Here is a 12,614-nt window from a genome sequence, read left to right on the forward strand (position 1 = left end):
CCGCCTCCTTCCCGCCCCGCCCCGCGGGCGGGTCACGTGGTGGGGGCGTGGCGGGCGCGTGGGCGGGGCGTGCCGTGGCGGCGCGGAGGGTCACATGACAGGGGCGCGGGCCGGGGGCTGGTGGCGCGCGGCGGCGGCGGCGGGCAGCGGCCATGGTGAGTGGGGGCGGGGCGGGGCCGCCAACCGCCGGCCCTGAGGGGCCGCCTGAGGCGGGGGGGGAACGGCCGAAAAACGGGCGAAAAACGGGCGAAAAAGGGGCTGGAAAGCTGTGGGGGCGGCTGCCGGAGCCTTTATTCCGCCCGTTCTCGGCCTCTTCTGCTTGGGGGAGCGCTCAGGCTGCCCACCTGCCCGCCCCGCTGCCGTTGCTTTCCTCAGAGGATCTGAGGGGTCCCCGAGCGGGCTCCGGTTACCGGGCACGGCTGTGGGGGCAGCCGGGGCTGCCTGCCCCTTCAGGGAACCCCCGGGCAGTTCAGGCTTGTGGGGATCGCTGTCCTATAGCTCCGTGTTGTACCATGTCTTGTGAGACGTTACTCGGTCTTCCTGCTGCTAGGCAGCTCTATTCATATTAAACTGTATTTTAGATTTGTTTTTCCGTTTATTACTAATCAAACAGTTAAAACTTGAGGTCCCCAGGATACCTTGAATATGTGCGTTTTCGCTCCGTGAGGTTAAATTGGTGAAATGAGGGTGACTGTTACATCTATACCGAAATCCACCAGCTAAAGCCGATGCTCTTACTGAGAGCCAAGTGTAACTTCTCAAAGCAAAATGCTTTCTTAAAAACATAACGTTGTCCTGAATTGGGGAAGCGTTGTCTGCTTCAGAACATCAAAGCAGATTAGCGCCTAATTCCTAGGAAAACTCTGGGATTTCACACCAACCTTGTCGAGTTTCCCACAGAGCTGCCAGACATGTTTTTCAGTTTCTCGTAAGAAATGTTTGTGCAAGGTCAAAAGATGATCTTCCCTGCTCTCTTGTCTGATAACGCTCAAAAGTTGATGCCTAGAGAACGCTGCTGCAAGGTGAGGACAGACAGTTACAGCTTACAGCACATCGGTGCCTGGAGCAGAATTACAGGTAGACTTACAACATGCGAGGCATCTGATGGCAGGGTTGCGTAGTTAAGGTAGATTCTGTGAAGAGCTGCTGTCTCCTGAGCCCGCTAATGCTCTCTTTGTTCCCGAAGAGAATTACCGGGCGTAGGAAGAGGCAGCAAATAAAAGTTCCTTATTGAACTTTGCCAGCCAGGAGCTTCTGTAATATTCCCCTGATAGCTGTTTCTTCTCACCTCGCTTTGCTCCATCATTCCTCTTACTTCTGGTCAGCGTGTTGCTGCTGTTCACGCAGTAAGTTATGGTGTGGATCAAACAATGCGTATTTTTGACGTAATAGCTCAAATCCTCACCCAGGTGGAAAAAATTTGTTAACAAGATTTTTTTTTTGTGTGTGCGTGTGGTTAGAAGGGATTAATTTTTTCAAAGTGAAATTGCTGGTTTAACAGTAAATGCCATGAAATGTTGCAGTGGCAGAAACCAAAGTTGTGTTTCCAACGGTAACAAGTATTTATTAGCATCTTAAGGTAGCGGTAATGATGGTAGCTATGCTGCATGCTTTAATACTAAATGTCACACTTTTGTAAGTACAACTGCTGCTTGTTGCCGTGATTGCAGTTACTGGCTAGGTGAACAACTGTCTTCTGTCAGTGCTCTATCTTGGGTCTTTAATGAAGAACGGCTTCGTAATTTCATGGAAACACGTGTTTTTCCCCAGTATATGGTGCACAGCTGCAAGTAGATCCTGCATTTAAAATGGGGTGTCCTCTGTGAAGTAATTTACCTAATTCTTGTCATTCCAGAGTTTTCTTGGAGGCTTCTTCAGTCCCGTTTGTGAGATTGACGTTATTCTTAATGATGCTGAAACACGGAAAACGGCAGAAATCAAAACAGAAGATGGTAAAGTGGAAAAGCATTTTCTCTTCTATGATGGTGAATCTGTTTCAGGAAAGGTAACTCTTCTTTTTTTTTTTTTTTTTTTTTTTTTTTGAGTGGCAATTATTACTGCACTGATTGCTAATGCATACAGGAAATGAAATGAACAAACATAAGCAAGCATGGCCATTTCAGGTTGTGTTGGGTCTGAAAGGAAACACTATTTTCCTGTAGCTGGTCTCTTTAACCATAGTTGTTCGGGCAGCCGACAGAACTGAGCATTTTCAATGTTTTGTTCATGTTTGTTTCTGATAATCTTTTCTGGTCTTCCTATTTCTATGAATAAGCTGTTTGTGCAACCATGTGCAATCCTCTCACTGCTTCTGACAAGAAAGTTATTCCAAACTGGACCCGCCCTTCCCCTTGAACTCTGAAATCCACAGCTCCCATGTGTGTAAGAGCAATTCCTGGCTGGTGCAGCCAACCTGCTTTGCATACCCTGAAGCTAAGCCTTACATTTTATGCCCTGAAGTGGTTTCTGGAACTACATCAAAGGGGCAGAATGTTACAGTTCAGCTGGCTGTTGAGTCAACAGGAGTTCTTGGTGGGGAAATGCAGTTAAAATTACCAGAGGGATTCCTCATCTCTCAGAATTCCCCCACAAGAAGTCCTTGCTATCACTGGTTTTACTGGAGTCATTCTCTGAATATTTCTGTTAGGATTCACTCTTCCTCCAAGAAGCTTGGGCCAGCTATTGGGTTCTAGGACTGACTTCTAAGTACCTAGTTCAGTCGTGACTGACTGATTATCACTGGGCACCTTTCTGCTCCTTAGTTATCTTTCCACGTTACGAACTTGCTTCTCTACAAAAATCCTTTCAGGGATGTGAAACTCTTGCAAGACAGGCCTCAAACTCGAACAGAAGGAACTGGCTTTTGCATGTTCACTGACCTAATGACTTCTTGCTTATATCAGCAAGTCCTGAGAGATGCCTGATGAGCTTTGACTAACACCAGCACAGTGGGATCAGGGGTTTTGGGAGAACAGTAATTTACAGGGCAGCTTCCCTCTGTCTCTTCCCTTCTTTTCATCACAGACGTAGACCATTCAAGTGATTTCTACTCGGATATCAATGATATATTGGATTTTAAGGTACAGGAGTTTCTCTGGTAGTAGCTGCCCAGCGCAGAAACATTGATTTGTCTCAGACTAATGCTTCTATTTCTGCTGAGGAAAGGATTTGAGCGCACTTGACTTGAAAGGAATGCATCTAATGGGAGTTCTTCTGTGGACTTCCAAATGTTTTGAAGCTCTCTGCCCTCAAAGATGGCAAGGAGGTCACTGCTGGCTTCTCTGAGCTCTACTGAAGCTAGGGGTTGGGTTCCTAATTGTGAGGCTCAAAGGTTTCAAGGCTGCTTACTGAGTTCAGTCTCACGGATGGCTAGATTTTTCTCAGAGGCTTTAGTGGGGCCTTGGTTATGCTTAATTTTTTAATGAGCTGTTTGACTCGGTTCTTTTCAAGCTCAGGTAGTGCTGTTGAGAAGAGTTTGCAGTTTTTAAAAAGGAAATTGTATTAAGTGAAAGTATTAACTTTTAACTGTTGCTCTTTTCTTTTTTTGCCTTTGTAGGTGAACATCTCCTTTAAACAGCATGGGAAGAGACTAGAGCACCAAGGAATTAGAATTGAATTTGTAGGACAGATCGGTGAGTTTTGAAACTATGAAGGGGATGTTAGGTGGGTGTGGTGTGTGCAGCTTTGCATATGTGACTGTCAGCAGTTCGGCCAAACCATTGCGACCTGATTGGGTTAACAGATGACAAGTGCCAAAGGAAGATTGTATTCTACTAATTTTAACACAGGTGACATACTAATTTGTGCTAGTCAGAAAATCACTGGAAGGAAAGATGTGTACATGTGAGGGAGAACTGGGCTGGCAAGTATTTCTTCTGGCTAAGAACTTGATTAAGAACCACTCGAGATTTCTGAAAACTAAACTTGTAACCACGATGCACAGTGTTTCAGCTTTATGTATTTCAGTCTATTCACTTGTAACTTACAAATGTTCTCCACTTATTATAGGTGGTGAATGACCCTGTTTTGAAAAACCAACTCAAAACACTTTGTTTTTTTCTTGCTTGTGCTTTTTGTTCATGTTTAAGGTTTCAAGCCAAAATATCAGGTGTACCTATCGTGCTAGACTTCTTAATTCTAGTCTTGAATTCTGTCTCTGAAAGACAAAGAAGAGAGAGAAAAGAAATGATGGGACAGCCTACAGTAAAACACTTCTGCAAGTTATTCTCTCTTTTAGAGAAGCAATAAGTAGTATTGTATTGTTAACATAAAGTAGCTTTGAAGCTTCACAGGATCTGTGTGCTTTTTAGCAAGATGATGTGGTATTGACATAATAAACATAATTATCTTTTAACTGTATCCAGATCTTGTTTTGAGCTGTGAAGAACCTTGATCGTGTCTAACCTCTTAGCAGTCCAAATAACCTCAGCTTCTTGAGGCTGATGCTGAAATCCCTCCTTTCTCTGTTAGAGGGCTGTTTGCATTGTCGTTCCCCTTGGAAGTAAACCTGACTGAAAAATTGATGTAAAATTGACTTTTGGGTTGGCATTTAACAGATTGCTCCGTTTCTGCTCAGTCAGTAGGCTTCGTTACCCTTCGTGTGAACCCTTGTGCAGCAAGTATGACTGAGTTCTGACACCTGCTGCTTTATGCTTCGAGGATCTGATCAGTGGAGCCATAACAGGCTGGTAGAGTGGAACAGCAGTGCAAAGGAAATGAGGTGTTGAGAAGCCGAGGAGAAAAAACAGAGCTCCCATATGTCAGCTTTGTTCAGCCTGGTGTCTGCCCTCTAATAGTTGTATATATGTTCATCTACTCTGGATGGCTTGTATTCTCTGAATGACTTCAACTTGATGGAGTTTATCAATTTTTATATTTTTCTGGGTCTTTCTCTTGTGCTGCAAGTTTAGAAATTCTCAAGGATTTGCACAGGAGTGGCTTAAGCCACTGCTTATTTTACTTGTTCATAATTCTTTGTATCCTTTCAAGTTTTAATATAGTTAATACAAAAAACATCCTGTTAGAGTGACTTCTCTCTGCACTACATGGAGACTAGCTTTAGCTGCATGTCACAAGCATATTTTAAACCTGCTCTTCTGAGTACTTCTCTGACTGGCACAAAAAATAGTGGACATGCAACAGGAAACAGACCTTTTGTTATTTAAATGCTTGTCATAGCAAACAAAGCACACCTTTTATTTCTGATTGTAGCAGAAAATAAGCAGTTACTAGTGAACATAGAAGTTTCTGTCAAATTTGCAGTGATAAACTATCAAGTTTGTGTTTGTTTGTTCTCTTCTGGAATGCTTCAGTCTGTGCACAACCACTTCAACTGCCGCTTATGTTCTTACCTGATGTTCTTAGGTGTGAATTGTGGAGCAGCTTTTATAATGCGCTAAAGTGGGTAGTCTTTCAATGACGATATTATAGTTCTCTAACTTTTTATCTATGTGAGGATTGCATGGCACAGAGTTACAGATGAATAATAATCTCAGTGGTCTGGCCTAGTGACTGGAGATGTGACTCCTGTGTGATACTGGTGTGTATATGCCTTATGTCTTAAGAACTTGTTTTCAAATGACCAACTTATACCAGTGGTCACGATGAACCATTTGATAGGCGTTGTTGGCCTGCAGGATACAGTTTAGGATCACCGGCATGTCCTTAAGCAAAGCAAGATTAGCCCATTAAGTTTTGTACTTCCAGCAATACACATCATCAGCCAAAACTGAGCAATGGCCTTTACAAAGGATGCAAGGCAAGAAATACTTGATAAAGCTAACTAAACTGTCATTTAAAGAAAGGGAGGAAAGAATAAATCCTATGTTAGTGAAGCTTCAAGTATGTGTTCTTTTTCACTGCGGTTGGCTCTTTAGGAATGCTTACTCTAAGTTGCTAAAACAGAAGGTAACTTTGAAAAGCCGGATAAAACATCTGGTTAAATGTGTTGCTCACATCAAATTACTTGCTTTTGTCTTCTCCCATCTGCTCTTGGCAAATTAGAGACAGTTTTGTTTGCTAAAAATAAATGCTGAAACCCACTTTCCTTTCCTCTTCCTCAACTGTAGAGCTCTTCAATGACAAAAGCAATACCCATGAATTTGTGAACCTAGTGAAGGAACTTGCCTTACCTGGAGAACTGACCCAGAGCAGAAACTATGACTTTGAATTCATGCAGGTTGAGAAGCCATATGAATCATACATTGGTGCCAACGTCCGACTGAGGTTTGTAACCCCTAGGTCTTCTCTCCCCTCCTGTCCTGCTGGATATTTCATAACTTAGCAGTTGTGCTTGTCACCTTCATACCTCCCCACACCTTGGATTTCAAATCATGTTTAACAGTGAGTACTGTGCCCTGTTTCATGGTGTTGATAAAAACAACTTTTTTTTTTTTTTTTTTTTTAACCTAAAAGCACTGTCTTGTATTTTGGTGTCTTTCTTTTCTGCTCGGTCTTAAAGATAATTTACTGTGGTCTTTGAAAGAATGATCTGTATGTCAGAACATGAAGATGTTTGCTTATGTAATTCTGGTTACCTTTTATGGCTTGCTTTCTAGGTATTTTCTAAAAGTGACAATAGTGAGACGACTGTCAGACATGGTGAAAGAATACGATCTGATTGTTCACCAGCTTGCTACCTACCCGGACGTAAACAACTCCATTAAAATGGAAGTAGGCATTGAAGACTGTCTTCATATAGAGTTTGAATACAATAAGTCAAAGTAAGTGGAACTCTAGAATGAAACATGTTCAGATGAATACTTTGGTAGAAAAGGGTAGGATACGGAATACTTGATGAACAGTATGGCACTAGGGAGATGAAAAGGAAAGCGACACTTTCAGTGGATTTGGTATTGAGCTGTCTGGTTACTAATTATGATGGCTTTTCTTCTCTGTTCTGCCTTCAGTGCTAATAGGAAGGTCACTGCAGATGCTTAAGACTTGATTTTTGCATTTATGATTTTTGAATAAAACTGCAGTACTTCATTTAGCAATACTGCAGTGATGGAAGGTGTTAATTGCACCAGTGTGGCTGAGATATTTAGCTTGGTGGGGAAGTGAGGTCTGAGTAATGAAAGGGCAGATAAGGTAACTGCCTGTAGAAATTGATTGAGGAAGGTGTAAAAGTGTTTTTTTTTTTTTTTTTTAATTTAACGAACCCCTCTTGTTCTGTTCTTTTGAAGGTATCACTTAAAGGACGTCATTGTTGGGAAAATTTATTTTCTCTTAGTGAGAATAAAAATTCAACACATGGAGTTGCAGCTGATCAAAAAGGAGATTACTGGAATTGGTAAGAGAAGCAAAGCCCAAAATGGGCTTCTTCCTTACTTGATGTTTGACTACTATTTGCATTTTGTGCTGCAGTTATCATACTTGAGGTCTGTGGCATTGTCTTGGGGCTTTGATGTTAGGCTGGCCTCACGAACTTGAACCAATGTAAATGGAACCTTTGCAAAAAATATACAGCAGCTTAAGCAGCTTTGATAGATAACAAACAAGGGAAGAGGTGCAAAATGCATCCTGAAGACCTCTCTGCCTCTGCAGAGTAAAGCTAGTGAAGTGGGCTTGGTAAAGAGTGGCATGAAATCTCTCCTCTGCTCTAGAAATGTATTATTTTCAGGCAGCCTAAAGCTGGTATCATGAAAACATCTAGGGGCTTTGAGGCAGAAACAGCTCGATTACTGCAGGTTGGGCTTGCACAGTGTGGGACTAGGAAGGCAGTAAGGTTGTGGCTCACGACTTCCTTCCCGAGTGGCTGGGGCCCTAGTGAGTTGTTTGCGTGGAGATTCAAGGATGTCTCTGTAGTAAGAGAGGAATAGCAGAGAGCTCTACTTCATTGCTTGCTTTGTGGCTAAACTAGGTAGTGCTGCATCCCAGGCACTGGAGAAAGGTGGCTCTTGTGCTGGATGGCCACTCCTTCAGTTTCTAGTCTGGTCGTGGCCTACCAGAGTCAGGCACTAGCACTGCCCATGGAACAGAACAGTTTCACAAACCTTACCCTGCATGCTAGTCCTTTATTATTTAAAGCCTGCATACTGAGGGCTCCCTCGAGGCACTGGCTACTGCCTCTTCTGTGTCAGTGCTGGGAGGAGATACTAAAGAGTAGTTACTCTGTCTAGGAGTTCGCTTTGCTCACTTTAGCTGTGTGTTACTTAAATACAAAATAAAGGCAAAAAATAATCTGGTGGTATGTAATTTAAATGCTGCAGACTAGAAATTGCTGTGATAAAGCTTTGTAAATATGTTTAAAACTGAAGCATGTGTTCTCAGAGTGATAACTTGTTTTATCAGGACCGAGTACCACAACAGAGACTGAAACCATTGCCAAGTATGAAATAATGGATGGCGCACCAGTTAAAGGTAAATATTTGTGATTGTATTTTGAAGGGTAAATGTTCGTAGTTAACTGCCTAAAAATATGTAGGTTATGAGACTTGTGTAAACTCTTCTTGGAGAAAACAGCTTTCTACTTATGTTGCTGTAATAATATTGGATTTTCCTATTTAAAACTGGCATTTTCACTAACTTTAAGAATTTTACTTGGGACCCTAGTAATTCTTACACTTACCATTGGAAATTCTGATTGATCTATTTAATCGCTTCTGTTTAAACCCGACTCTCTGATGTAGATCAGCTGTAGAGAGTTCCAGATGCAATTTCTTTTTGTCTTGCATGGTTACCACGCTTCTACTGACAAAAATGCTTCCGCCTCTGATTTCGTACTCACCTGAGGTTTTTTTTTTTTAAATTTTTATTCAAGCATTCCAGCTCTGAGCAGTTACTGCCTGACTTCAGGACTCAGACATGCAAATGCTTGTAGATGCCATAGGTGGCAGCAGTACTGTGAAGGTGCTTCAGTAGCACAAGATAGTGTAATTTAGGTCTCATCTAAGTGTGATCAAATTTTAATCTAGACTTCCACTTGCTTGCTGCTACTAGTGGGAGCTGGTTCTGATGACTGTGTGGAAGGCTTTTAAATGATCTGAAACCTAATGAGGTGCAAGTGACTTACTGGTGAGAGGACTCTTGTTCTCTTGCCTCATATATTGGAAGTCTGGTGTTCCCTTTTCCCCTGCAGAAAGAAGAGGCACAGAACTTGGGAAGGTGCCTTTATTTCACATGGCTTCCGAGACCGTTAACATTACCCAGTTTTCAGGAACTAATTGCAACTTTCCTTTTCAAGGTGAATCGATTCCTATCAGACTCTTCTTAGCGGGCTATGACCCAACTCCTACAATGAGAGATGTGAACAAGAAGTTTTCAGTGAGGTACTTCTTAAATCTTGTGCTTGTGGATGAAGAAGACAGACGATACTTTAAACAACAGGTATGGTCTAAAGGGATTTGACTGCAGAATTCTGGGGTGTTTTGCATGCTGCTTTGGATATTCTGTACATTGGAGTGTATATTCAGCTATGCTTTGTGTATGGCATAAATATTTTTGGTGTTGAATGTATTGGAAGCCATATAGAAAATATTAGCTTGCTGAAGGAGGTCCAGGAGGAAGTCAGGTATGACAGATAATACTTCAGCAAGGATATAATGCTGAGTGCCTTAAAGCAATCTTGTACTGTGAATGTAATAAATGGCTCAGCCTTCAAAATAGGACTATAATCAAAGTTGTCAATTTATTAAAGGAATAGAGGTAAGCAAACAGTGCTGAATGTGCTGGGAGTCTCTGCTCCACCAAGACGCACACCAGTTACATCAAGCAGCTGATTTTTATGCTCCTAGGCTAATACATATTCATTACTACTTCTAAAAAAAAAAACCAGGGTTATTATAATTAGTTTCCGGAATCCAAACCCTCCTACTGGAGCATGTGTATCAGTCTCTGGTGGTCTCTCTGGGGGTCTCTCATGCTGAAGGCTCATAGTCTTCCTACCTCTTGTCCTTCTCCTTTGTCCAACTTGGCTGTATGTCAGAGACTTGTGCAACATCCCCTGCAAGCTTTGTCTTTTAGTTGTTTTTCAGCTCTCCCCGTCTCCTTAATCTCCTGGCCAGATATCAGAGACTTGCATAGTGTCCCATGCAATAGCCATAATAGTTAGCAGTTATTCTGAAACCCCCCAGATATCAGAGACTTCAAGGAAAAACCTATAAATACATTTCCCTTCAAGCTCTCTATTGACACGAATTGCTGAAACATTCCTTTGCAAGATACAAGAATTATATACATTAACCACTCTGTTTTTCTTTGACTTGTGGTTATACAAGGGTATGTAAGACAGAAGGTCACATTCATCATACCATGTGGCCCTAGCATTGTTCCATACTGACACGAATCAGATGAATCCAGACAATATACTTTGTGGCTAAAATAAGTTATCGATGCATTTCCGTGCTCGCTCTTTTCTACCTACTGCAGATAATGTCCCTTCCCAATATTATCTCAGGTTCAAAACTGTAGTAAGGTCAAGATAATTGACTGAGAAATTAACAAAAGTTGAGGACCTGTTAGAGGAAAGAAATAATGAAAAAGGTCACTGGAATGAAGCCAGGTGGATTGTGACAACATATTTTTCTTCTAAAGAATAGACAAGGTGGTGTATGTGGGAAATGGAAGGTAACTGGAGCATACAATGGCTATGATGGGTTTGGGATTTTCAGAAAAGGAGGAAGAAAAATCTCTTGACCCTTCTAAATAGCATCAGACGGAGGAGTAGGATTGTTAAGGAAGAAGTGACTGCTCAGTATTGATAAGTTAGTATTCAGGCAGTAACTAAATATGTAAATTGTCATCTTTCTGTTAACTACGTAACAGGAAGTGCATATGGAAAATATGGGGATCCAGAGTTTTTTCAAAAGCCTTTGCCTATTCTGTCTAGGAATTTATCCTAATGATAGTTGATACTTCTGGCTTAATGGTAAGTGGCTGGTTCAAAAGTGTTTGCTTCCTCCCACAGGAAATAATTTTATGGAGAAAAGCGCCTGAGAAGCTGAGGAAACAACGAACAAACTTTCACCAGCGATTTGAATCTCCAGAATCACAAGCATCTGCTGAACAACCTGAAATGTGAACTGGTAGGAGGCGAAAAACTTTGCAATGCTTCAGCAGGTTAAAGATGGCAGCAGCCTGTGGGGAAAGAAGGCCAAAATTCCCATTACAACTGTCTTCCTTCGTCTTGCAGTGCTGCATTTACCATACTACTAAAACATTCTTCAGTTAAACATTCAAGTATGTATATACCTTTAAAATAAAGTGCTTTCTCAAACACTGGAACTTTCTTAAGCTATTTTATACTGCACATTTACTTTTATTTGGTAATGTTATATGCACTTGGATATGCGTAAGCTTAAATCTAGTTGTTTCCATGCATGGTAGGCTGGTGTATTTGATTTTGCTGATCACCTATACAGTGAAAACAAAAGCATTTCCCTTCTCATGTTGTTTATTGCATGTCTTTTTCCGATGTTGCTTATTTGCATTTGTTTTGTTTTGAAATGGCAGTAAGGCAAATGACTAAATCACACTAAAAAGGTTTATGGTGGACTTGTCCTAAGACTTCTAATGACTGTAATAGACAGGGTTTAACTCAAACCGCATGTATATGCACTATGACTATAACTGGAGCCTTCAGACACCTTACCAAGGTTTCTAAGAAGCTTTGAATTTCGGTAGCAAAGAATGTTAGAAAACATCTTTGCTCTCTCCCCGCCCCCACCCCCAGTTCTGACTTTGCCATTCTTCCCTTAAGCCTTTCATCTGAGTCGCTCCTGACTGTTGGGGGTTCATTGCCCGGTAACGAGTGACTTTGGAGATGTTCTCATGATTTCACCTTTGGGTGGCGAGTGGGTAAAGTATCTGAACGTAATTCTTTCTCTTGTTGACGAAATAAACTCTAGTAACATTGATTATTTTGCGAATGCACAAAATGTGGTTCCTTCTGGTTTCATGCTTCTACTGTCTTCAATTTTTCCTCATTGTCTTGATAGGAAAGGCAAAACGTCTTCAAAGGACAACCTCTTCCTCATCCATCTAAGCCCGTGATGAGGGTAAACATGCTTCTTGTGCTCTTCTAGAAAGGTATTTTCAAGCCAGGCAAGCCTCAAAACTGTTAGAAGCTTGTCTAGCACAGCAACTTGTTTGTCTTGGTCATCTTGTATGCATTTAGTGTTTGAAGAAATAGCTTAAATGAGTTAGCCTTCATCTACTCACAGTTGAGCATGTAGTCTGTTATCAGACACGTGGCTTGGGCAGAAACTGAAGCCTGCTGTGTGGAAGGCTACTTGCGCTTGTAGTTCACTTGGCCTTTAAACCAAGACTTCTCAACTTCAGTGCAAGTGTCATTGGTAACCTTACTTTCTGAGTAAGCAAATTACTGAATTACTTTTCTGTAAGAACTGTTTTCTTACTGTGGCACTTTGATAAAGCAGACAAAGATTCTGTGTACTTTATGCTAGAATACTTCTCGTAATATGAGTATCTTTGAGAGCAAACTTAATTCCCTCATGTAAGTGCCTGTATGGAAATCTAAAAGAATAAAGTAAAAAAAAGCCAAATATTTTCATGGTCACTTGCATGTTGTTATCTGGAGCCTATTCTAAGAGATTTTGAAAACTGATTGTATTTAACCAGCCTCAGATTGTGCAACCATGTATAATAAACGAGAA

At 41.5% G+C, this 12,614-nt stretch overlaps 1 protein-coding gene across 1 annotated transcript; it reads left to right on the top strand.

The window, feature by feature from the left end:
• The first annotated feature begins 63 nt into the window (after positions 1-63).
• Positions 64-11,217, top strand: VPS26A (VPS26 retromer complex component A). Its single transcript, XM_084289815.1, has 9 exons — positions 64-155; positions 1,856-2,005; positions 3,557-3,632; positions 6,069-6,225; positions 6,558-6,722; positions 7,185-7,291; positions 8,293-8,361; positions 9,185-9,327; positions 10,907-11,217. The coding sequence occupies exons 1-9, from the start codon at positions 153-155 to the stop codon at positions 11,018-11,020; spliced, it is 984 nt and encodes a 327-aa protein (XP_084145941.1). The 5' UTR covers positions 64-152; the 3' UTR covers positions 11,021-11,217.
• Positions 11,218-12,614: the final 1,397 nt, after the last annotated feature.

This window comes from Netta rufina, assembly GCF_964035555.1.
Source record: "Netta rufina genome assembly, chromosome: 7".
Classification (NCBI taxonomy): Eukaryota; Metazoa; Chordata; class Aves; order Anseriformes; family Anatidae; genus Netta; species Netta rufina.

What these genes read in the sequence shown, in the direction of transcription:
- VPS26A (XM_084289815.1), top strand. An exon ending in GTGAATCTGTTTCAGGAAAG is followed by an intron (nt 2,006 to 3,556) that starts GTAACTCTTCTT and finishes TTGCCTTTGTAG; the next exon opens with GTGAACATCTCCTTTAAACA. An exon ending in TTTGAATACAATAAGTCAAA is followed by an intron (nt 6,723 to 7,184) that starts GTAAGTGGAACT and finishes GTTCTTTTGAAG; the next exon opens with GTATCACTTAAAGGACGTCA.